Source organism: Astyanax mexicanus, chromosome 14 (genome assembly GCF_023375975.1).
Source record: "Astyanax mexicanus isolate ESR-SI-001 chromosome 14, AstMex3_surface, whole genome shotgun sequence".
In the NCBI taxonomy this organism is placed as follows: Eukaryota; Metazoa; Chordata; class Actinopteri; order Characiformes; family Acestrorhamphidae; genus Astyanax; species Astyanax mexicanus.
Window position 1 is genome coordinate 42,127,764 of NC_064421.1, and position 26,975 is coordinate 42,154,738.

At 37.6% G+C, this 26,975-nt stretch overlaps 2 protein-coding genes across 3 annotated transcripts in view; one reads left to right on the forward strand and one right to left on the reverse strand.

Annotated features, from left to right (window-relative positions):
• Nucleotides 1–24,191, forward strand: part of crybg1a (crystallin beta-gamma domain containing 1a) — a 110,019-nt gene extending 85,828 nt beyond the window's left edge. For both annotated transcript variants that reach the window (XM_022672652.2, XM_022672653.2), the window contains 13 exons: nt 76–111; nt 4,504–4,703; nt 5,619–5,745; nt 5,847–5,992; nt 11,067–11,193; nt 11,305–11,334; nt 12,463–12,575; nt 13,943–14,075; nt 15,155–15,294; nt 16,327–16,450; nt 19,493–19,651; nt 20,354–20,516; nt 23,286–24,191. In XM_022672652.2, coding sequence (XP_022528373.2) covers nt 76–111; nt 4,504–4,703; nt 5,619–5,745; nt 5,847–5,992; nt 11,067–11,193; nt 11,305–11,334; nt 12,463–12,575; nt 13,943–14,075; nt 15,155–15,294; nt 16,327–16,450; nt 19,493–19,651; nt 20,354–20,516; nt 23,286–23,374 — 1,587 coding nt within the window. In that variant the 3' untranslated portion in view covers nt 23,375–24,191. The remainder of the gene's footprint in view (nt 1–75; nt 112–4,503; nt 4,704–5,618; nt 5,746–5,846; nt 5,993–11,066; nt 11,194–11,304; nt 11,335–12,462; nt 12,576–13,942; nt 14,076–15,154; nt 15,295–16,326; nt 16,451–19,492; nt 19,652–20,353; nt 20,517–23,285) is intronic.
• rtn4ip1 (reticulon 4 interacting protein 1) overlaps nt 15,018–26,975 on the reverse strand; it is a 32,389-nt gene continuing 20,431 nt past the window's right edge. The window contains exons 9-10 of the mRNA XM_007257587.4: nt 25,639–25,787; nt 15,018–15,274 (exon numbers count right to left, since the gene is read on the reverse strand). Of these exons, the coding sequence (XP_007257649.2) occupies nt 25,665–25,787 (123 nt within the window). The 3' untranslated portion in view covers nt 15,018–15,274; nt 25,639–25,664. The remainder of the gene's footprint in view (nt 15,275–25,638; nt 25,788–26,975) is intronic.

The following is a 26,975-nucleotide window of genomic DNA, read 5'->3' on the forward strand; positions in this document are numbered from 1 at the left end:
TTTTAATTAACAATTTAAATAAAAAACTAACTTGAAATTTTTTATATCCAAATAATATTTTATTCTCTGTTTCAGGGTGGTATAAAAGTGGAAAATCCAAAAGAAGTCAAGGTAATTTGGACCATTTACTTTTTCTTTTTAGTTCCTCTGACATGTTCAACAAGCCACAAGCTGCCTTTATGTTGCAACTCTTATCGATGTTCCTGATGAAATTGCTCAATAATGAATTTTAGTGCAGCAGCTCATATGAATCGCTGTCATTAGAGTGTGGTTTAATTTATGTATCTTCAAAGGCTTTTTGCCGTGTATTGACAAAGACTGAGGTGCCATGGCAGGTCTGAACTGGGCATGCTCAGACAGCCTTTCTCACTGTTCAGGCCTCTTGGTTTGTGTCAGCAGTCTCTTTGTTCTTACTCCATGAAGTCTCTCACACTCGCGCTCTCAGGACGTCCCATAAAACCTTTCAGAGCTGAAGAAGGTTCTTTAGAATTGGTAAAAGCTGAAAGGAGAGTGCTCATTTAAATATTTCACGGTTTACTTGAAGCTGATTGAAGTAGCTCTTATATGTGAAGAGCTGCTTTTTCTTAAAAAAAAACAGTGACCCAAGCAGAAGTCAGAGTTTGTAAGTCACCTATAAGTCACTAGTCACATATGCACCTCAGTAAAGCCATTTAAATCGGGAATTTACCTCAGCAGCCCTACTGTAATCATGAATTTACTTTAGCAGTGCTACTCCAATCGTTAATTTACTCCAGCAGTGATATTGTAATTATTCATTTACCTCAGCAGTATTACTTTAATCATCAATTCACTTCATGAATTCACTTTAGCAGTGCTTTTCTAGTTAAACATTCACCCCTGTAAAGCTACTCTAATGATTCATTTACTCAGGCAGTGCTATTTCAACAGTGTTTCTCTAATCGTGAATTTACTTCAGCAGGGTTATACTAATCATGAATTTACCTCAGCAATGCTTATTCAGTCTTACATTTATTTTAGCAGTTCTATTCTCATCATGAATTATCTTCAGCAGTTCTATTCTCATCATGAATTTACTTCAGCAGTGCTATTACCAAGCATTATAAGTGACACTGAATGGTTTATAAAACAGTGGTTGCATTTATAGATTTAAAGATAATCTAAGCTAGCGAACCAGGTGAAGCATTGCCTGGAGAAGAGCCAAATATAGGAAATGTTGCTACAAGCATCTGAAGTCTGAGGGAAGTAAATTCAGGATTAGAATAGTGCTGCTGATGTAAATGTATGATTGAAGCAGCACTGCTGAGGTAACTCACTTCCTATACATGCACCAAACGCCATCTTGTTATTGAAGTTTATACAGAAGTAGTTTTATTGGGCATCTCCTGAGGTATCTGGGATGACAGGGGGAGGGCAGGTTTGAGGCGCTGGGTCAGACAGAGCTTTACAGACTGAGTTGATAAACTGCTGGAGTAACCACAACAACGCTGCACCCTCTCTAGGCCCTCAGTTTCAGGCTGGATGTGAGAGACTGATTTACATGTCAGAAACAGAACATTGTTTCTCCCATTGTGCTGAATTTGAACAAAATTTTTCAAACACCTGCTGTTCTCTTTATTGTGTTAATATTTCACAGTGAAAGAACCAACAGAAATTGTGCAAAATTAATTACAAAATTACTTATAAAAATGATTAAAATATATTTGCATTAACTTGCATTAAAAGTTAAGAAAGCTTCATCACAGAACTCCTGGATTAACACCTTGAACCTCTGGATTATTTTGAGTTTTAATTCAGTAACTATTATAAATGATTAAGTAACTACTATTATTTCATAATTCATATATATTTTTTTAATGCTGCAATTTATTTAGGAATTCATATAATTTATGCAGTAACCACTATGTAATTGTTTAAGTACTTTAAATAATTCAGTAACTATTATAAATGTTTCAGTAACTGCTATATATATATGTCTAAGTAACTATTATAAACAATTTAGTAACTACAATGAATAATTCACTATCACTAATAAATGATTTTGTAATTGCTATAAATGATTCAGTATCACCTATAAATAAAGCATAAATATAATATAATAATAAATATAAATAATTCAGTATCCATTATCACATAAATTACACTCTAAACATGTAAAATAATTTAGAAACTACAATAAATATTTTAATATTAGTTATAAATAATTAGTATCAGTATCAACTATAAATGATTCTGTAACTTTTGTGAAGCTAATCTTTGAACTGGAGGTGTTGGAGTATGAACTGCATCTTAATAGGATGAAAACTAGAAACAACATGCTAATTTTAACATTTTATCATATGATAAATATTCTTATGTTATTTCGACATTGTGCTTTTTTAATCAAGGATATTTTTAAGGCTTAAAGAACACTAATCTAACTGTACATTTATTGTTAAAGTGTGTCATAAGTCCTGTTTAATTGGATGCTGTTCAACAAAAAATTAACAAATGTCATTGTGCTGTGCATGAGTTTTTAAATAGCAATCTTACACTGCTGATACATTTCATCAGCATTTTAATACATTGCATTAAATATTGTGTTTTGCATCAGTGACTTAAACAAAAAAATACAACATTTTTTCTTCCTAACATGTTCAGAAATATCCAGAGATACAGTGGTATGAAAAGGCTTTTGGCACCCCTGATAATGTTCATGATTTTCCTTTATAAATCATTGGTTGTTCGGATCAGTCATTTCAGTTAAATATATCATATAGCATAGGAACACAGTGATATTTAAGAAGTGAAATGAAGTTTATAGGATTTACATAAAGTGTGCAATCATTCTTTAAACAAAATTAGGCAGGTGCATGTCGCTTTTTTAATTTGAATACCTTTAGCACTAATATTTGGAACATAAAATTATTTTTGATAAGCTCATTGACCTTAGACTTACATACACAGGTGAATACAAGTATGAGAAAGAGTTAAGTTAAATAAAAAAAAAAGTTATGGAAAATCATTAAAAATTATCAGGAGTGCTCTAAATTTTTCCATACCACTGTGTGTGTGAATGGGGCTAAATCTGTTTAGTCTTTTAAAATAACAAAAGACATTACTAAACCCTTTATTGCTGTCTATCTACAGTAGTCTGTTTCTGTAAGCTGGCACATTTGTGACACTTCTGAGCTGGAGCTGAAGTGTGTTTAGAAAGAGAAGCCTGAGCTGTGGAAGCCTCGTGTTTAAGACGGTGACCTCAGAGTCTTAAATTACCGCTGCCTGACAAAGCAGCCCTGATTTCTGAGCTGCAGTTTGACTCCTGTTTGAGCTTTACTGAGGGGTTTCTGCTCTACTGCTGTGCCTCAGGGAGTTGCAGTGGGGGTGGAATTTCCAGCATTCAGAGTATTTTTTGGACAGGCACGGACTGGACTGAACTGGTGTCCATTGTAAACACTGTCAATGAGAGGATCTTAAGAAAAGGTGGCTACTGACACAGATTCGTAAATGTAGGGGTGTGCCATATCGTGTTGTATGCAATATATCGTGCAACAGTAATATTCTGCTGAGGGGTAATATGGCCCTAAAATAATATTACAGTATTTTAGGGTATTTTTGCGATAATGATATTCTTGGCAATATGACCAAACATTTAATTTTGTTTCATATATTCAGTAGAAACAAAAAAAAAAATCTTAATATGTTTGTCTATTTAATTGAACAGTAATTAAAATGATACAATTTAACAAAATTTATACTGTAACAAAAATCTACCACGAAAATAAATGACAGCATATTTAGTGCATGCAGGTAAACTGCAAACATACAATCAAACAATTAAAATTATATACCATAAAGAATTAAATAAATACAAATTAAATTAATAGACTACAGAATGTCACTGTTATCATGATAAGGAGTTTGTTAATAGTGTGAAATATCATTTTTGTGATATTATTATTATTGCATACGACACTACATGGCATGCTATAATCATAGCAGTTATAAAGCAGTTTTTTGTGTAGTTATTTATGTTTGCACTTCATATGCATGTGTTAAATATTTTGCGCTTTGTGATTTTGGTAGATTTTGTTTTACTAAATTATTTTTATGTTACATAAGTTTTTATTAGATTATTATTTGCAATTATCTTGGTAACTAAGTAAATGCTCTTATATAATGTTACATTTAAAGCTAAATGTTTAAAACTGCTATATGTACATTAACATTTGTTGCAGTAGTATTTTCTTAATTTTAACAAAATATTTAATTTTAATGTCCTTTTTATATTTCCAAGAGTTTTGTTATCAAAAAATATTATGATATTATTTTAGAGCCTTATCAGTTGTTTTCCAGTTCCCTTTTTTTCATGTACAAAAAGGAGTAATCTTGAGTACCTTTATCTATGTAACGTATTTAAATCTGAGATTTCTCTTTATTTTGGATTTATATTCATTAATCAGTAAAACTTAAACTGAATCATTGGATTCAGATTTCAGATCATGTAGTTGGTAAATCATTTGACTTTGCTCTCTCTGTTAACAGGCTGTGCTGTATGAGGCACCTCTGTTTGAAGGAGCCTGCATGGAGATTGAGGAGGACGTTTTTGAGATTGGTGAGGTGGAGGAAGAGCAGATACAGAAGGAGAATGGTACTGAAGATGCCGGTGAGAATGGAGAACTGTCCTTAGCTATCCAGGAGAAGAGACTGACCTCTGTTGGCTCCATGAAGATTCTCAGTGGCCTGTGAGTAAATCTCGTGTTCTATATATTACGATATACTGTAGAGATAATAGAGGTGTAAGAAAATATAATATATTGAATAAATGCAATTTTTAGTTTTCTAATAATGTATCAATTTTCAAAAACACAGTATTGTATAGTATTTAATTAGTAAATTACTTCATATATGTATATATAACTCTGGAAAAAAATAAAGAGAACTCTTTTAGTTTCTGAAACAGTTTCTCTGATTTTGCTATTTATAGGCATATATTTGAGTAAAATGAACAACATTGACACTGACAACATTTCTCTCCAAATACAAATATTGTCATTTAGAGCTTTTATTTGCAGAAAATGAGAAATAACTGAAATAACAAAAATATGCAGAGCTTTCAGACCTCAAATAATGCAAAGAAAACAAGTTTATGTTCATAAAGTTTTAAGTGAAATAACCCTGGTATTTAATCACAGTTTTCATGACATGTTCTCCTCCACCAGTCTTACACACTGCTTTTGGATAACTTTATGCCTTTACTCCTGGTGCACAAATTCAATCAGTTCAGCTTGGTTGATTGGCTCCACTTTAGTAACAGAGATTCTATGAAGTATCGTATCATAGAGAGCCCTGAGAGAGCACAATTGTTCTTGCTTTCTCTGGGTGGGTTGATGATGCTCTCTCCCCACATCACTCCAAAGGGTGATGTCGATCAGCACAAGGCGTCTGTGAGCTGATGTATCAGAACAGAGTCACTGTGCTTTCCTCCGAGCACACTGTGATGCTACTCAGCAATGCTACATCCATCAGCAGCAGTTCGAAAAGAGGTGGTGGCTGACTTCACATGTATCAGAGCTAGTCTCTACCCTCCTGTTGTTGGGGCAACCTTTTGAAATCCTTTGTTGCTGATTTGTTTTGCTTTTTTTCTCTCTGTGTGTTAGGTGGGTGGGCTACACAGAGCCCGGGTTCGAGGGCCGTCAGTATGTACTGGAGGAGGGTGAATACATCGACTGCTCTGAATGGGGAGGGCTGGACAGCCCACTGCAATCCCTCCGGCCTGTACACGCTGTAAGTACCACCACAGCTCCAACAACCACACTTAACATGAAGCCTGGATGATAATATGAAGTTTAACTGTCTCTCTTCCTCTATAAACCCGGGTCCTGCAGGAGTTCGTATCTCCTCAACTAAAGCTGTTCAGTGAGAGAGACTTTGCAGAGAGGAGCCTGAATGTGGACCTGCTGGGGCCGGTCATGGCCATGGAGGACACCGGCTACGGCACCAAGACCCAGTCAGTAGAGGTCCTGTCTGGAGTGTAAGTGTCTGTTATGCTTTACATTACATTACAATACATTTAACGGACGCTTTTATCCAAAGAGACTACAAATAATAATGTACATTAGCAATGGAGGACATAGAAGTTCAAGTTAGAATGAATGAGGTTAGAAGTAGTTAGTTAGTTAGAGGTGTTAGGAGAGTAAGTGCTCTTTGAAGAGCTCTGTCTTCAGGAGTTTATTAAAGATAGTGAGAGATTATCCTGATCTGGTAGTGGAAGGTAGTTAGTTAGAGGTGTTAGGAGAGTAAGTGCTCTTTGAAGAGCTCTGTCTTCAGGAGTTTATTAAAGATAGTGAGAGATTCTCCTGATCTGGTAGTAGAAGGTAGTTAGTTAGAGGTGTTAGGAGAGTAGGTGCTCTTTTGAAGAGCTCTGTCTTCAGGAGTTTCTTAAAGGTAGTGAAGAACGTTCCTGATCTGGTAGTGGAAGGTAGTTTGTTCAATCATTAGTGAACTATTTTTACCATTTATCTTTACATTTACGGCAATTGTCTGTGTTTTATTCATATGTTTATGGAATTTCTTTGAAACTTAACTTTGTCTGTAAGCTGTGAGTTGTCTTAGAGGAGCTCTCCTCCTAACAAGAAAATCTCTGAAAATATTTATTTAAAAAAAGGTCAGTGATGTCATCAACCCCACCCGCACAGTTGCGTTCCATGTGGAACTTCATAGAGGGAAGAAAGATAAGAACCAGAGTCATAGTTCAGAGATTTGATTCCTTCAATCACCGAAAAGCAGAAGAAAACTGGCGTTTAAAAGCTGGGAGACATTAACATTTTTTAAATCTGCTGATTTCCTTAATTATCGTGTGATCTGTGTGATTGGATGCTTTGAGGAACTTACACGATGGGTTGAGTGTAGAATCGACTCATTGAGTGAATCGGTTTAGGAATCGAATGCAAATTCAAATCAATGATTCAGAACTCTGTTTACAAGACCATGTGTTGATATCAGGCTCTGAACTGGTGTAAACACAGCCACTGGGGGAAACTCAGAGACGACACAGAGCTCTCATCAGACACTAGAATATGCATCAGGACTAAAAATTAAGAAAAAAAGCAGTAAACCAGTCACAGAAATTTTCTTTGACAGAAACTTTGAAGGAGTGTTTATTTAAAGGTTACGGAGATGGGCTTGGGACAGGAAGATTGCTTGTTTAATTCCTGTATGAGCTGATATTATATAACTAATATTTTAAAGGTTAAATGTGGCCCAAGGGCTGGTGTATAGTGTAAATGTAGCTGTAGCTGTAGCGCTGGACTGGCCACATTGCTTGAAGTTCACACATTTGCACCACAAGCCCTGCCAACCACATACTTTGAGATCTCTAAGGGTTCTGCGCTCTAGAGTCAGTGTGTATAAAGTACAGGAATTTGGAGTTTGCATATATCATTAACCCCATATATAGGACAAGGTGAATGTGAAGTTAGTAAAAATAAAAAAATTATTAAAATTATTATGTAGTGTAGTATTATGATATGTCTATTGATGTCTGGCGGACTCGTTTTTTTAACTTTATTAAAGTAAAGTAAACGTTTAACAAAGATTCTGTTCTCAGTTTGCCATTCAGTGATTTGACCTGCTGAATTAGAAGGAAAACATGGCAACACCACTGTTCCTTACTAGTGTCGTACTAGTGCGACTTATAATCCACTGCGCCTTATGTATGAAAATAGACCAGAAAATAGACAGTTATTAATAGCGAGCCTTATAATCCGGTGTTCCTTATAGTGTGAAAAATATGATAATCCTGTACTCTCTCATGTTGGCCTTTTTCTCTCCTCTCCCTCTCCTCAGTTAGGCTCTCCTGTACCTCGAGAAGAGCATTAAATCTCTCTCTCTCTCACGTGTGTCGCCGTTGACGTGTACAGCTGTCCACAAGCGATAAGATCATTCCAGAATTCCTCCATTTCTTTTTCATACCGACAGCTGTGTGCACAACAGGATGAGCTTCATAAAAGTTCAGGAAATCTTTCTGTACCGGGATGTTTTTTTTTTTTTTTAAGCACAGCTCACCTCTACAGCTACAGTTCAGATCATCAGCTCTTCTCGTTATTTCCAGGATGTGCTTCTCTATAAGACAGTCTGACGTTAACGAGTTGTTTAATGTTGTTTTCAGTGTTATTAGTTGTTGTTGAGGACTGTAGACGAGTTGGCTGGAGGCGAGGGTGGAGCTTAAAGGTGTGGTATTTCTTCAGTACAGGCTGAAAGAAGCGGCACATATCCTGCAGCAAATACAGCTCGTTTCCTCAGTCTGACTAACAGTTAACCCTTCAGGACCTTTAGCATTCTGCTATTGACTATTTGTTCAGACTAAAAGAACTTAATAGACTGTTTAACAAAAATGTTTACATTCTACGTTAAATTATAAGACTTTCTCCATGATTTTACCAGCCAGTCATATATAACCCTTTCCACCCTGTCAGTGCCAAGGTACGTATTTGTAGGTGGCTGTGTTTACATCTTTATTGTTTAAGCTTTTATAACCTGATGAATCATATGAAGTTTTCTTGATTACTGTATTTTTTGGACTATAAATCACACCAGATTATAAGGCGCACTATCAATAAACATCTATTTTCTGGTCTATTTTCATACATAAGGTGCCGGATTATAAGGCACATTTTAGGCGACAATAGTAAGGAACAATGGTGTCACCATGTTTTCCTTCTAATTGGGTAAGCGCTTAAGTAAAAAAAAACTGTAATTCTTAAAAATATGTATTTTAAAGTCAGATGAGCACTGGATGTTAATCTACACAGATTTCTCTTCTGAAAAATCACTTCTGTTTATTTACAGTAAGCTTAGATTTAAGCAACGCTAGCCGCAGTTAGCAGTGCTTAGCGCTAGTAAATTCCGCCGACAGTGCTACACTGAGGAATGCTTCATCCCACATAGCTTGTTTAAACACGGTAAACACTCGGACTACAAACCGATAATACTCATCTCTGAACGGCAAAAGAGCTAGCACTTAGCGTGGTTAGCGCTAATGCTAATACTGCTTAATACTCTCTCAGTGCTGGAGAGCTAAACGAAACTCCTCTATAACGCTAGTAAAATTCATAGATAAGGCTCATCGGATTATAAGGCACACTGATGATTTTTGGGAAAATTAAAGCATTTAAGTGCTCCTTATAGTGCAAAACGTATGGTTGCTTTTAATCAGTCAGGAATGAAATCTTCTATAATTGAAAGTTAACCCTTGTGTGGTGTTCGGGTCTGTGGGACCCGTTTTAATTTTTCATCAAATGATACTAAAATTCCAACTCAAAAACTGTATTACATACAGTATGTTTGGCCAAGGGTTAATAAACATTGCTTCATTTGTAAATTTGAAACTAAACAAATTTTCTACTCATATCTTGAGTTTAATTCATTTTCTTTTACATTTTGTTAAAAAACTAATAAAAAAAGAGTAGCACTTTTTGAAGGAAATGTAACATAAGAAAGGTAAAGGGCAAATATTAACCATGTAAGCTGTTTATATTGCTTGCAATTTAGGTGAAGCAAGCATGTGTAAAGCATTTTAATGTAAAATTGCTTAATTTTGCTGAATTAAATACAAGTAACAAAGTAAACGAGTAACAAAAATATGAACACCACACAAGGGTTAAAAAGGTTACAATACTTCAGTAAAGTTGGCATTTTTGAGATATATATTGTATAGTTAAATCAGTATATAGCTATTTTGACAATGCACAGTCTAACTAGTCGGTAAAGCACTTTTATGTTTTAAATGCATTGTACAATTTAATGGTTTTGCTCAAATTATTACAAATATATAACTTTAGCAGTGAGGAAATTATACAACTGGTTTCTGGGTCCTATCAGGGTACCACACTGGAGTTTACTGAACTCCTGAGAGCGTCTCATTCTTTCTCTAATGGTTGTAGAATCAGTCTGCGTGACTTACTACTGATTTTATACACCTGTGGCTATGGAAGTTAATGGAACCTGAGTTTAATAATTGGGATGGGTGAGCAAATACTTTTGGCGGCAATATACTGCACCAATACTCAGATACTAGTCAGTGTTAGTAATTAGTATGCTATTGAGATATCCCCTGCCTTTATTAGCTACAACAGTTTCTTCAGAAAGGTGGGAGGGGCTCCTGTGAGCTAGTATCCAGTCACAGGTGGCCTTATTCTCAGAGCTGGTGTCTGATTGGTTGTCGCTAATGTGAAAGGCAGGTATTTGTTTATGAAGGTGAAGAGGGAGAATGTTTGCCAGAGGCGTGTGTGTGTGGAACTGAAGGAAGTGGAGCTCTGAACGGAAGTTGAGCACTTCCCCGCTGAAGAGCTTTACAGCCTGTCTGTGGAGAGAGCTTTATGACTTAATTACAGTTACAGTGATTTAAACTGAGTGTTTATAAAGCAGCATGGAGAAAACAACCATAAACAAGACACACAGTTTCCTCAAATATGGACGATCAGTCCAGGCATGTTTGGTCTAGACTTTTTTAGTTTTGTAAAGCTGTAAAGCTAATATAGCTAACAAATACTGAAAGTTTATTTCCCAAGCGGAGCACTGTATAAAACAGCTCAGCCAAAGTAGCACACTGGCCGAGCTCACAACACAACACTAGCCAGTTAGCATAAAATACTAAAACACTGGATGCTCAGCTTTGTGGGTCTTGCCTGGATAGAAATGGGAACAGCACTTTATCTCAGGAGCTCTTGCTGCTGTTCCTCAACGTATGAGTGTTTTTAACAAAGTAAAATAGAAAAAAAAACCAGCAAACAGCAATTAATTAAGTTATAGGGATGTTACATAATCAGCACCCCAAATCATCCCAAAGGTTTTGGATGGAGCACCATCATTCCAGAGAACACAGTTCCACTGCAGGGCAGACCATGACTGGGGCTCTATACCTCTCTATAGGTTTATATTTAGAGATACATATGTTTGTACTTATGTATGAACATAGACCAGAAAATAGACGTTTATTGCTATTGCGCTTTATAATACGGAATGCTTCCCATCACCAGATTCTTGCCAATATACAGCCTTAGATTATACTGATCCCTCTCTTTCTCTCTGTCATTTATTATGAGCAGATGGGTAGCTTTTGAGAACGCTGCGTTTTCTGGTGAGATGTACGTCCTGGAGAAAGGTCTGTACGGAAGCCCAGAAGACTGGGGAGCTCTAAACCACAAAATCTCCTCCCTCCAGCCTGTATTTCTGGTACGCAGACCTGATCATTATTTCTATATACTTTTATATTTAACTTATGGCTGAATATGTTTCAAAATTACAATGAGTATGTGATTTATGTTTTTATGAATTTGTCTGCAGGATCAGTCTGGAGGACAGCCCAGATTTAAGGTGAGCTTGTTTTGATGTTTCCTGTCGTGCTAACATGTCTAATTTACAGGTGCTATAATAATTTTTAGTCATCAGGATTACCTACTTTATAGCTTCAGTGTACATTTAGAGATTGTAGGTCATCTGCTGAGTCTTTTTTTTATGTATATTCTTTAAAGTAGTTATTGCTGGATGTCCTTTGTAAGTTTAGTCCTGTCTGAATGTGCCATGTCAGTATTACTTACTGTTTACTACATAATGTGCTTGCGCACCATTAAAAATTCTGCAGAAAATGAGCTGTAAAATTAGCTTATGTTATGTTAATTCCGTGCAAATGCAAGCTTTGATAGTAAATATTCTGTCAAATTCTATGGAAAATTAATATTTGATGCTTTTCTGGAACACTGAGGAGTTTGAACAGTTGTTTAGTTTTCACTCAGTGATTAATTCAGCTTTGGAAACAGTTAGCTTATTATATACTGTTCATATAAATATCACAATTATATCATATTAGTGCTCTAAGTGATCCAGCGGGCTCAGCGCTGCCACTATGGTCGGGAGATCACTGGTTCAAATCCAGTTCATGCTGCTTGCAATCAGCCCAATCGCCTTAAAGGGTGATGTCGATCAGCACAAGGCATCTGTGAGCTGATGTATCGGAACCAAGTTGCTGCGCTTTCCACGGAGTGCTCTGTGATGCTACTCGGAAATGCTGCATTAGCAGCAGTTTGAAAAGAGGTGGAGGTCTGACTTCACATGTGTTGGAGGAGGCATGTGCTAGTCTTTACCCTTCTGGTGTTGGAGCATCACTTGTAATGGGGGGGAGTCCTAATGAGTTAAATTAAATAAAGTTATGAATTAAATAAAAATAGATATCATATTGACCAAAATTTAATTTATTATTATAAACATTTTTGCCACATCATCTATTAGTAGCTTTAGTTAAGTCATTGCCTACATGCATGTTATGAACATTTTCATATCAATTACCACCAAAGTGGGATATGGCATTGGTTATAATCACACTTTTGGAGAAGACACCAGTGTGTAAATCAAGTAACCACTCCCATTTTAGTCATTTCTGCCAAGATGTCTTATCCCGTTCAAATAGGGCTGTACAAATTAATTTTGTTTGTTTTGTGGTTTCAGATCCAGATGTTCTCTGAGCCTGACTTCCAGGGAGAAGTTGTGGTTCTAGAGGAGAGTTTGGCGTTCCTGCCGGATGGGTTCTGCCCCCGTTCCTGTAAGGTTTTAGCTGGAAGGTGAGTAAAGGGTCTTGATTCTTCTGGCCTTTACCGCTCCTCTGCATCACGACAGACTGACAGTTGCCTACAGAGCACCGCTATTAGCTGCTATTGACACAGTGTTCTATTTATGTATTTATTCATTTTGATGCTGTATCAAGTAATTTAAGGATTGTCCCATTTCTTAAGGCAAAGATATAAATTTTGGTACTCAAACACAAGGCTCAGGAGTTACTGTATTAACAGCTAAATATTGAGACTGGATTCTTTCTATATTCTCACGTTCTGGAGATTCATGTTGCTGGAGAACAGCTGTCGGTGGCAGTGTTGTTGATAAAAACATACAGTGAATTTCGTTACAATACACAGCAGTTTCATTTGTTTTAGCAACAAGCGATCTGTTGCCTGATGGAGCAAAGATATGCTGAATTGAATCGGAGAGTTTGTTTGACATCATCATGAGATCATTCGGGTCTTCTGAACGGATGCTGAATGTTTATATTACAGAAATTTGCTAGAGAGTCGCCAAGTTTTTGCACAAACTGTATCAACCAAGACATTGTTGCTTCTTTAGATCTGTACTGGAACTATTACTATTACTACTAAGACTGAATAAATAAATATCACCCAAGAAACGGAAGGATAGCACGACTTTACGGCGTTTTCACACCTGTAGTTTGTTTTTCTAAACACTTCAGTTGATAAGTTTGTTTACTTAGAGCGTTCACACCTCGGTTTGGTTTGTTTTTACACAGACAATAACCTACACACACCAAAATGTGCCCCAGCAAACCATGCAAGTGCATCGTTTCCTCTGATTGGTAAACACATCAAGAAGGTCCTGTGTGTCAGATCAGTGCGTACTGTATATTTGTGCAGTGGAAATCTGCTTTTACTATGAATGCAGAAAACGTCCATGCGGTAATGTCAGTAAACAGAGTTGTGCGGGACATAGTGGCGAGGGCTGCACATATGGCATTAAAACAGTCAAAACAGATTAGCGAGGAGCAGCAGCAGAGATGGTATTAGTTTATGGCTGCAATAATTATCTGGATAATAAATCAGTTTAAACTGCACCTGAACAGCCATTCAGAGTATATTTGATAGTTGCGATGGTCTTAACCAGTTAGTCTTGACCAGAATAAATAGTGCTGGTGTGAAAACACACCCTTAAACAAATGTAGCAAATAGATTTAGGCTGAGAGTTTGAGGATTTAGGCGTGAGGTCTGCAGTGCAGCTGCTGTTTGTTATTTAGTGTAAACTGAAACACATGTAAACATGTCATGGATGATGGATGCGTCTGGAGGATGTACATGCTGGTATTATTGCTTTGATTAACTGTGTGTGTGTGTGTGTGTGTGTGTGTGTGTGTGTGTGTGTGTAGCTGGGTGGCGTTTGAAGGGCCTCAGTTCACAGAGAACATGTACGTGCTGGAGGAAGGAGAATACAGAGACACTGAGGCCATGGGCTGCCTGAGACCTGACTGTACCATCCAGTCTCTACACACTGTAGGACATGTGAGTACAGTAAACTACTCTCCAGTGAACTACAGAAAGAGTGAGAGAGAGAAAGGGTGGAAGGAGGGATGGGGTGAGAAAATTGAGGGAGTTAAAGGAAATAGTAAAGGAGTAAAGGGGACAAAAATAAATAAGGGACACAAAGGGAACAAAAAGAAACAGAATGAGAAGTAGAGAAAGGTAAGGAAAGGAAAAGAGAGTGAGGAGAGGGAGCGAGAGAGCAAGAGGAACAAAAGAATGAGAGTCAAGGAGAGGAAAGCGGGAAAAAGAAAAGGTGAAAAAAGGAAAAGTGAGAGGGAAAGGAGGCAAGAAAAGGAAAATGGCAAGATGAAGAAGGAGTGACCTAAGGGGGGTGGATTAAGGGAATTAAAGAATAAGAGACAGAGGAAAGAAAAATGAGAGGTAAAGAAGACAAGGAGGCAAGAATAGGGAGTAAGTGAGAGGAAGGGAATAAAAAGTGAGAGATGGAGAAAGGGGGAAGAGAAATAAAGAGGGGAGAAAGGGAACAGAATGAGATGTAGAGAGAGGCAGGGGAGGAGAGGGATACAGAGAAAGTGAGAGAATGGAAAGAGAAGAGAACAGAGGGACAGAAATAGTAAAAAAAAGAGAGAGAAATACATGGTATAGAGGAGGCAAGGGTTGATAAAGGGAAGAATAGAAATCAAAAGAAGAAGGGAAAGAAGTAAAGGATGGCAAGAGCAGGAGAAGATAAAGTAAGGAGAGCAAAGGTAAAGAAGAATGACAGAATGAGAGATAGAATATGGAGAGTGAGGGGAATGAGTGAGATAGAAGGAGTGAGTGAGACAGTTTTAAATGCCCCAATATCAGGGTTGGGTTGGGGGATAGAAAGTAGAGAGAAAAAAGAAAGGGAGAATCAGAAATAAAAATAATTAAGTGAAGAAAAACAGACAGAAAAGAAATAAAAAAAAGCAGAAGAGTGAATAAAGAAAGAGAATCTTGTATTTTTGTCATCCATCTGCACGGCAGTTTTATTGTTCTGCAGAAGAAGCATGTGATGTTCAGTTCTAATCGTGAGCATCTGTTCTCCTGCTTTTCTTCTCTCTTCTTCTGTGGAGCAGGAGTTCTCTCTTCCCTCCATCACTCTCTTCTGTAAGCTGAGCTTCAGGGGGCGGAAGTTCGTTCTGACGGATGGAGCGATCAGCCTGTCGTCGGCCGGGATCGATGGGCGGGTCCAGTCCCTGTTGGTGAACGGAGGAATGTGAGTGGCTCCTAATATCCAAACACAGGCTGGAAAATTCCACACACTCTCACACACACACACACACACACACACACACACACAAATGTGGCTAAACCTTGTGCTGTCAGTAATTACAGAGCCTGGCTCTATAAGCTGCTTATGAATGTATAAAAGTGTCTCAAAGGGGAACTCCAGCTAATTTTTAGAATTCCTGCGTAATTCAATCACAGAGATTCAGAATCAGATTCAGAGCTGCTTTAGTGTGAAATGCATTATTCTGGATATCTGTGGCAGGATTATTATTATAGGGTTATTATTATTATAAAAAAAAAAAGAAAGGAAATAACCTGTAATAATAATTTATGTTTTATTACGCAACAGCAGTACTAACAAGTAGCCCGCATGCAATGATTCAGTTAGTTGACAATCAAGTTTTTTTTTAATGATCAGCCAATTATGTAAGATGTAAGAGTACAGTAGAAGCATGTTATGAGCTGGAATTGAACCCACGTTCTCAGGCCGCTGAGCTGCAGCTGTACTAAATGCCTGGCGTCAGTGTGAATATCACACTTGGATGTTATCCTCTCAGTGTGCAATGAGGAGATGTGGCTGACTGTGACCCCAGTATAAATAGAGCTGTCATGATAACTCAAATTTATGATTTTATATATTCATTAAGTCAATTAATACAAGACATATATATCATTACTTGTGTTTAGGGGTGGTACAAAACTTTTTTTTATGATAAATTGATACATGGTGTGAAAAAATTATATATTTATATATTGAAACTGGCTAAAACCCAAGCAAAAGCATGATCCAACCTCTCTTATCCTTTTCTCCAAATATACCTTTTGCTTATTGTGGACAAAATGTTACAAATTGTAACTTCATTAGTTCACAGGGCTCGCCAGCTTTTTAAGTTTCTATAAAACTTGTGTCTCTGTATTTTGAGGAAACAGGAAACTCCATTACCATGTCCTCCATGTTTCTGCATGCTAGAATATATACAGCATGAAGTAACTTTGTGTGAATGTTGTGTGCTTGCAGGTGGGTGTTATATGAAGGGAAGAACTTTCATGGCCGTCAGATTTTACTCCAGCCCAGTGAAATTGGTGACTGGAGGAAATTCAGTGGCTGGCAACAAATCGGATCCCTGCGACCACTACTACAGGTTTGATGGGTTTAATATACTTTCATTTTACATGTTTTTTCTGCCATAAACAACATAAAACAGTGTTTTTTCTACATGCATTGAGTAATCTGATAACTGCAGAAAATCAGATTCTGTCTGTTCACTACACTTTCACAGCTTGCTTGGGAAATCAGATAATGGGAAACTCTAGGTTTACAAAAGGCAGGCAATACTCAGGACTTAATAAAGGGCTTCTCCTTTGCAACTAGGCAATAATCTCACGTAAACTTCCTTCTGTGGCTTTTGTGAACATAACCATTCTCTATACTGCTGCAGAGATTGAGACAAGCTTTTTTTTTTTTGAGTGTGTTCTATCCGGTTGCATTTGCATGCATGCAGACTGAAAAAAAAAAAAAAAAGAAATACACAGTATGCTGTTCACATGCCCACACAAGTAACCAGATAACTACAGAAATGTGGTGATCATAGAAATTGTAGTTCGATTATTGTGTGTCAGTTTTATATAATTAAAAATATATATCCTAGTAGAATCAAAGACTTTAATTAATACAAAGCAGCTGTTTTGATTTCTGTTGTTCTGTGTCACCAATATGAAATTGAAGATGCTGCCTTGTGTCTCCAATTATCTCCTGAATTCTGAAACTGATGAGGGTGTCATTAGCTGTGTGAATAGTATAAATGTTTAATATTCCAGTCTGAAGAAATCTTCATGTTTGAGATGCCATCAGTTCTGATTGCTTATTCAGGTTGATCACCAGAGTTTGGAATAATATGACGTGTGTGTGTGTGTTTGTGTGTGTTCTAGCTCAGTCTCTGCTGAGACTGATGGGCCTGACTGATGTTTGTGTACTGAGGTGTGAAGCGTGGGAACTGGAGGCGGTAGTGCAGGACAGATTCAGTAGGTGCATGTGCAGTTAAAGTGCATGTTTTGTCTGGGACAGGAATGCATATCATTATCTCCACTCCAGTGGTTGCCCATTCTGTAGAAACGTACTCCCTGGAACGGTATGGTCACGCTTTATTCGAGTCATCAGATGGGTGGGTCACATCGTGACAAACAATAAACTAGGGCTGCACGATACTGGAAAAATTTTACCAATCAAGAGCTGAGTCAGCCGCTTTTCAGGCAGCAGCAGCCTGTCACTTACATAGACACAGAGACAACGCTGTGTATCTACTTCTTGTGTCAAGAAACAAATCATTGCAACATGACGTGTTTGATTTAATTGCCTTATGTGACATTGCACGTCCTGCAATGTGACTATTGCGTATGCACACATCGTGATGACGATGCTTAAATGATATATTATTATACATACAGCCCTACATTAAATCAAGTAAAACCAATTAAACCAATGCCATACTGGCACCATGTCCGCTACTGGCTTTGTCTAACATCACTATTGCAGTGTTGGTACTGGCTACAGGACTTGTACAATTCTACCAGCCAAATCCAATATCACTACTGTGCTGCAATAACATACTACTAGGCTCCTGGACTCAATCAACATTGTTACTGTGGTTTTTGCAAACTGGCTACAGCCATATCGCGCATTACTTCTGGCCTTCTTAACATTGCTACTGTGACATTAGCATGCCAGTGACTGGCCTCAACCAACATCGCTACTGTGGCATTGACAGGACAAAAAACTAGGCCAATCCCATATGGCTACTGTACAGGCTTCGTCCCTCATCACTACAGTAGGGTAAGCTCCATGGCTTGTCCGACATTGCATTAGCACACTGTAATGAAATGTAGAATACCGGGAACGTGCTTATCCAACATTGCTACTGCTAAGCTAACAAAGCTACTCCCACAAACATGCATGCTAGAGGCCTTGTCCAAAATCACTACTGGGGAGTTAGCACACTAGCTACAAGACTCATTACGCTGCTACCGAGGCATTAACATGTCTTCAACCAAGCATATCCAACATTGCTACCATGGTACTAGCATGCCAAAAATTGGCATATCCCACGTTGCTAACGTAGCAATAGCATGCCAGCTACAAACCTTGTCATACATTACTACTACATACTGTTGTGTTAGCACTATGGCTAAAGGCTTCTTCTGAAATTGCTACCGTGGCATTAGTACTAGGACGAGACGATATATCAGTTAAGCATCGTCATCAAGATGTGCGCATGCGCAATAGTCACATCACAGGACGTGCAATGTCACTTAAAGCAATTAAATCAAACACGTCATGTTGCAATGTTTTGATTCTTGACACAAGAAGTAGATACACAGCGTTGTCTCTGTGTCTGTGTGAGTGACACACTGCTGCTGCCTGAGAAGCCCGAGTGGGAGGGGGAGAGCGAGGTGGGGGCAGGAGTAAACACGAGGTAACCGCATGGCCTCCATCCACATGGTTGGGTACGTGCTTGTAAATGCACGTATCGAAAGCTGTGCATCTCAGTCCAGCACAGTTTTTCACAGATATTTCAAGTTACAGCTGAAATCATGCTTTTAATCCCAGAAAAACACTCTTATACACCTTTTAAAAATCCATTTAAATGCCTGATTAAAAAAATTAAAAAAAGCTCTTGATCGGTCCGGACGTGAGACAGCGCATGGGTGGAGGCGGGAATGGTGACGTCATAGGCCCTGCCTTGTTTAATATTGCGATATATATTATCGAAAAAAGAACATTTGCAATGTAAAATTTTTCCAATATCGTGCAGCCCCAGTTAGTACCCTGGTTACTGGGCACTACCAAAATCGCTACCATGCCAACTAGCAGCCAAAGAAGTCCAGCACGCACATGGACTGTCTGGGTAAGTGTGAGGACCGGTTTGAGAATCACAGGTTAAATGTTTTTCAAGTGATGAGTGAGGAGGTAAGTGAAGCATGAAAAGACCGTTCCACAGAGTACATCTCTATAGACAGGGCACTGATGAAGTGGAGATAATGATGTACAAACCTGTCCTGGAATTATGCACAAAAACATGCACTTTAACTGGATATGTACTCGTTCAGTGACTGGGACTGGGGACTGGAAACTTCTGCTACTATAGCTTTTAAAACTGTTGTTTAATTGTATGTATTTTTCGATGCAGAAGCCTACGTATTTCCGCCTGCGTAGTGCAGAGACCGGCTGCGTGATGTCCCTGTCTGGACCCCTGGATGACATTAAGCTGGTGCGGGTGCAGGTAGTGGAAGAGACCGGAGGTGATGAACAAGTCTGGCTCTACCAGAACGGACTGCTGCGCTGCAAGGTACACTTTCTATATGTGCACTACTGAACCAGATAAAATCAGATATAATAAAATGTACTATACATGCTGTCCAGGGTGCAACTCTAAATTTTTAAATACAGATTAGCCTTGTCTGTTTTTTACCCTCCTCCCCTGAGAAATCTACAGGCTGAAATAGCTTTTGTGTTTCACCATACTCAGCAGTGCTCTCACCCATATAACACATCACTGTGATTTAGGCATCTAGGCATTTTTCAAGTATTTTGACTGCAAAAATTCACAGACTCTTAAGTACTTTTATCTATATTTCAATTTAGAGCATGACACGACACGCAAGTTTTACTGACAGTTTCCTTTCAAACATGAAATATCGAAATCGGTTCAACTTAAAGCACAGACTTGAACTTGTGCCAAATGCTGTTATTAGCTCCAAACAGGTTGTAATGGCAGCCTGTCTACTTCCACAGACGAGCTGCCAGTACTTACAAGCTCATGTTTCAGAGGCAGTTAATGAGTCAGGTCTCTATAAGCGTTCCAGGGAACAGTTTTATGAAGGTAAAGGCAGGTTTACAGACAGTGAAGGGGAATTAGGGTGAGGCCTTCGAGATCTGACTTCCTCCATCTTTAAAATTTGGAGGGAGGGGTAGATTTTTTAGGTTAGTGTGAGGCTATAGTGTGAAGCTATACATCACTAACTAGCCTCTCTCTTCTCTTTTTGAGCAGCTTGTGGAGGATTGCTGTCTGGAGACATCAGGCAGTGTGATGATGGCAGGTGGACGTCTGAACATCTCTCCAGAACACGGCAAAGAAAACCAATTCTGGAACGTCACAGCGGACGGCCTGGTCCGATCAAATCTCAAGCCTGACCTGGTGCTGGAGGTTAAAGGTGAGTTAAAGTGTTAAATGTTAAAGTCTCTAATTCCACTTATACAGCTCTCGAAAAAAATTAAGAGACCACATAAAACTTGAGTTTCTTTAGTTTTACCAAATTGAAAACCTCTGGAATATAACCAAGAGGAAGATGTATGATCACAATCCATCAAACCAAACTGAATGAACTGCTTAAATTGTTGCACCAGGAGTAAAGGCATAAAGTTATCCAAAAGCAGTGTGTAAGACTGGTGGAGGAGAACATGATGCCAAGATGCATGAAAACTTTGATTAAAAAACAGGGTTGTTCCAACAAATATAGATTTTGAACTCTTAAATCTTTATGAATATGAACTTGCTTTCTTTGCATTATTTGAGATCTGAAAGCTCTACATTGTTTTATTTCAGCAATTTCTCATTTCCTGCAAATAATTGCTCTAAATTACAATATTTTTATTTGGAATTTGGGAGAAATGTTTGTAGTTTATAAAATAAAACAAGAATGTTAATTTTACTCAAAGTGTTCTTTTAATTTTTCCAGAGCTGTATTTAAAAAGTTCTTATTAGTGTTAAAGAGGGAAAAAGCGATTTATTTATTTATTTTTGCTAATATTTTTTATTTTATTGGGTATAATATTTATTTATAGACTTTTTAAATCATTATCTGGCATTCTTGGTACAAATATATGCTGTTAAATGTTGAATTTAAAATTTTGTTGTGTACTCCTTTAAAATATCTAACATCATGCAACATTTACTTTAAGCCTAAATAGAGTAAAGTAATGTTTTCAATTAATTTCTAATTGTAAGGAGTCCCAGTTTAATCACAACAAATTCAAACACTAAAACAATTCTGTTCTAAATCAATTTACAAACAGCAATTTATATTAAAATTATTACAGCATAGAACAAACTATGTTTAATTATTTGTGCTAATTTAATTTAAGTAGTTCCTTTCGATTTAAAATCAGCATAGAATTTATATTGACTTAATTGAGCTTGTACCAATTCAAACCACATATAATTATAGTGATCAGTTTGTCCTCATGTCAGCCTACAAATAGCACAGAATTAGGCTAAATTACTTGTCCTTCTACAAATTTACTAAACTATTATCAGCTGTAACAGCTAGCCTATCTATCTGTCTCAGTTAAACCTGATCATTCCCTGCACATAATTAGCTTTGAAAATTCTTACTTGTCCTGATATTAAAAGTAAAAGTTGTGTGTAGGTTCTAATTAGAAACTGAAAGGATCATCAGGTTTTAACACACCTAAAGATCACATGCAGTGTGTGTGAGATCCAGAGACAGACAGACAGACAGACGGGCTGTGGAAGAGAAACAAAAGGAGGATGAGCTAGCACGCGTACTGGGCATGCCCGTTGTTGTATGTTTTTCTTGTGATCACTCCCTGGTCTGAAGGCAGCCCTGGTATGATGATAATGAGGCTGATGACAGAGTTCAGGACACACCCTGAGACTTTTACTGCCGCCACACCTTACAGACCCTACCTATCTTACTGCTTTTTTACTGTTAGCACAGGGGCCGCAGTTAATGTTTATTAAACCCTTATCAAACACCCCATCTTGTGGCCACAGGTGGTATTGCATTTGAATTAGCATCATACACCACCAACAGGTGGCGTTTGAAGTTCATTAAATATTAGACTTTTTGACATCTCCCATACTTTCTTCCTTCAGCTCTAAATAAGTTGTTCTTGCCATACAAGCTTTTTGTTTGCGCCTAATTTTGTTGTATTATTGGATTTCTGTAAAGCTAAATCTAAATTTAATATTGAAAACCATATTAAAGCTATACGGAATTATTTTAATCTCAGTGTCTTCATGAGGGAGAGTCACCTGGAATAGTTTTCTCAGCGTCTTAAAGTGTTTTTTGAACAATAGTTGGGCCATTCCACCGAACTCTTCCAAATTAAACTTTTTTTTTTCCTCTGAATCTAATAACACGTGTATTTAACTATTCAAAACATGTACTGGTCAAACTCAGGCAGCTTTACTTAATTTTTTTACAAAGTTCCTAAACCGAAGATGGTTACAAAACTTGTGACATTTAAAAAGCATGTTTAAAAGCAAGTCCACTAATTCATTTCATTTTCTCTCAAAAAAAAGTCTTTATTTTAAAGACATGGTTGACTGCTCGTTCTAATAATTACATAAGACTACCAAAATAATAATTAGTTAAAGCCCTACTCTGAAGGATTTTAATAATAACATTTGTGGTAAAGTTTATAATTAGAGTATGGACAGCTAACAAATGCAATTTTGTCAGTGTTCTAAGTAGTTTTTTTTTTATGTTTTTAACTGCATATCTTACTTTTGCAGTTAGGACAATGTACAATAAACTATGCCTAATAATAAAATGTATTTTAAAGTTAATTTGGATGCACATTTAAACATATAATTTCCTGGGTATTTTTCCTGATTTGGCAGAATATGCCAGCTGCTGCTTTTCCTTTCCTTTTTTTAATGTTTACTACATAATTCCATTTGTATCCCTTAATTGTTTTCATGTCTTAAATATTAATTCCCAATGTAGAAAATAAATACATTAAATAAGAAAAACATAAAATGAGAAGGCGTCTCCAAACTTTTGACTGGTTCTGTATAGAAAAAAAGTGGCCTACAAAGTGAGCTTTAAAGGTGTCTCAGCCAATCAGATTCTTTACCTGGAACTCATCAGTTTTAGACAGCATTTTAGCGTAACATTTTAGCATTAAATGAAATACCTTTTGTTCTGTTACACTAATTAGTCTTCTTTTTCTAGGTGGTCAACAGTACGACAAAACCCAGGTGATTCTGAACACTTTTGACGAGAGGAAGTCCAACCAGAGGTGGACGGTGGAAATCCTGTGATGGTGGATCCACACAACTGACTGGCCTCTACAACTTACGAGGTCGGGCTGAGGGAGCACAGTGCAATAACTTCAGCTGTGGGCCCTGTGGTGCAGCTCCATGAGGGGGACTATAGAGCAACTTCAACCATTCCAGAAGGCCCCACAGCAGAGCTCTTTGTAACAAAGGGCTTAAAGACTGTGTAACTTTGTGTGGGACACTACATGCCAGACAGCATGTCTACGAGTGCAGCACTTCACAGACTTCACTAAAGTCCAAGGACTGCAGCAAGGTTGTTGAAGGCCTGCTAATGTAAGTTGTAAAGACTTTGCTGGTTACAGCCAGAGTCTGTCCTATTTCCACACTCATGAGTTCCCCTAGGAATATTCTTTTTTTGAAACGCTCAGAGTCCAGTTCTCCCCACGGACTAATAAATGAATGTCATATGTGTAGTACCTCAACACAGCCACGGGTGGCGCTCAAACACCACTGAATACATGCCCAGCTGAATGGGAGACTGGAGCTTTTCTACAATACATGCACTTGCTAATGAATATGTCTGCTGCCATTGACTAGAAGCAGTCTGTTATTTAGCCCGTACTCCAGAATAAACGAGGTCTGTAAAAGAGGTCTGTAACGAAAGGAATCACGGCTGGTGACATTGTATTTTTCTCTTCCTGTTTCTCTTCATAAAGTGCCTTACTTTATTTTCCTATTGTTCTTAAACTCCACTGGTTCAGTATATAAAAATGAAACTTGTTTGTTGTATATTTTCTGAAGCTGTAAAGATATCTGTTACATTTGTATTAGCAATAAAATGTATTTCCCTCATTGTTAAGCCGTAGTCATTCATGGGATAATCTAAATACAGCCACTAAAAAAGCTATATAAAAGATATAAAATCCCTGCACACAAACACAAACAAACCCGATAGTAAAAAGATATTGCAATTATTTACAGTCCATCGTTCTATAAAGACCTGTAACGTTAAGACCATAAACAACAAATTGGTGCTAAACATTTGTATAGCATTTAAAGAAAAACAGATAAACCCTTATTTGAAAAAAAAGGGAAAAAAAGAAACACAATTTAATTTGCATGAGATTTTCTTATGTCCTGTATTTTTAAGCCACATATTAAAATCATGCTTAGGGCAGCCTATTTCTAGACTAATAGATTTGCATAAAGAACTTTGTGTGAAAAAGAGTGTATTTGGAAAAAGTACTTTAGATAATTAAATAATAAAGGTATAGAGGATAATAGATGCGTCATAGTGACCGTGGGTTGGGCAACAGGGGGCCGGAGTTCAGCACAGTTTACAGATTTCCTTGCTCTTACCCTGCGTTCACACTAGCACACAAGTTTCTGACGTAATCCCAAGTTTGTCTATCTCCTGTGAGTCGGTGTGATGTGCATTAGCATGCTGGCTAATTAAGCAACTACCAATCGAGTGTCCGACTCCCCAGACACCAACAATATCTGCTTTTTTTCCATGCTTGTAAATGTGCAAAAAACAAAAATCAACCAAAAATATTATCGAAATCGATTAAAGTATGCCTAAAATGAGTCTGACAATATTTAATAATAAAATGTTAAATTACTAAATTAAATTACTGAATTAACTCTGACGTATTTGTAAGCTCAAAACTTATTTTCTCTATCAATAAACTGAAACAAAGATTTGTAGACCAAATTTCCATATTTTTCCAAGACTTTGGCATTTTTATTTGTCCACACTTATCCAGGCCTGGAAATTGCTATTTTCAAATTCTATGTTTTTTTTTCCCTGTTTTTTCATGACCGTACACTTATTTTTTTTACTTTATGTATTTAAACTATGAATGAGCACATACAATCATGTAGTAAACAAAAAGGCCTCCCTCTATAATCACCCAATCAATAGTTTGGACCACAAAGTAAAGTAGAAAGCATCACTTGTGGGAACTCCTTTATAGCTATTCCAGATTCTACTTCTAAGCCAAGTGCCCTGCGTGAGCAAAGCTGCGAAAATATTCTGGTTTATTTAACATAGTTTTTATTTACTGCATAATTTTATCATGTGTATATATATGTGTATATATATATATATATATATATATATATATATATATATATATATATATATATATATATATATATAGTAACTGTCAGTGTAAATCCATGTAAACAGGTATCAGAATTTTTTTTCATAATTAATTGAATTTTGGAGATACTGTGGCTAAATCTGCGTTTTGAAAGCTGTATGTAGTTCTCTGTTTCCAGGGTGACATAACTGATGCCATTACCATTTCTCCCATTCCTGTTTCCATGGTCACTCCTTCTGTTCCCTGGTAACGGTAACTACAGTTTTTCCACGGGCGTGGCCCTTCTCCAGTTTCTCAAAGGCTTGAGGCACCTGAGCAAACGAGAACGTCTCCTCCACCACAGCACGGATCTGCAGAGAGAGAGAGAGAGAGAGAGAGGAGAACAGTGAGAGTAACAATGAGAGAGTGAAGGAACTCTGGGGGTCAGGCAGTAAGAAGAAGTGAGGGAGGGAACTCATTTACCCATTTACTCAATAAATACATTCTTTCACCTCACTGTAACGCACAGCAGTGCTTCTCAAACTGTTTCTGTAGTGCCCTAAAATTTTTCAGTTTTCATGCACAGCAGTTTAGACCAGTACTGGAGTGCAGACCAAAACACAAGCCCATTGCAACAAGGCAAGCATACCAACCAACGACCTTGGGCCCCAAGATGGCCTGGGGTCCCCAGACATCGACCCCTTTAATTCTGTGACTGTCAATGCAGGAAATTACAACAAAACTGTTACCAGAATCCCTCTCTTAAGGGGCTCGTCCCACTAGTTGCAGACAGCCAACCGGGTCGTTATTCCCACAGCCGACAAAATATGTAACTTCAGCCATCGTCCAAATGCCTTAAAACTGCCCTGCCAAAACAACCACAATGATACCTGCGAGAGTAGGGGGTCTCAGTCCAGTCTAGGGGTATTTTTATGATAATATTTAATATAAAATTACAAAACACAGAAAAATATTGTATTCATTTCAAAAACAAAATACTGCAACAAAATCAAAGTTCAAAGTTTTAAACATCCAGTAGGAACAATTTTTTATGATTTTATTATTTGGGTTTTTCTTTTTCCTTATGCAAAAACAAACTAAACTAAACGATCAAACTTATTTAAATTAAAGAGTTATAGATGTGAAAATGGACTAATGGAAAAAATGTGATCCAGCCAGACGATTGCTTACACTTTCAGCTGAATTGCTCCCTGTGTAATACAGCAGACCAGCCACGCAAAAGGCATAAAGACACAGGGGGCCAGAGGTCAATGACTGTCCTGTACTCTAAAACAACAACTGCACCAGCAGACAACGATGAGGCCGTGGTGTTGTTATCAGCCTGAGCCATCGCCTTCACCTCATGGAGAACGCAGCCATGATGTCATGGCGGAACTGGAGCTGGAACGGCCTGACGCAGGCAACATTCCACTGGCGTTCATGCAAACGGGGCGAACGAGACACGCCGGAACAAAAGAGCCCGATTAGCAGGACTAGCGCCGGGATTACGCTGGCATTCCAACTGAGCCATCCTATACTCTCAGTCACATAACCCCCCC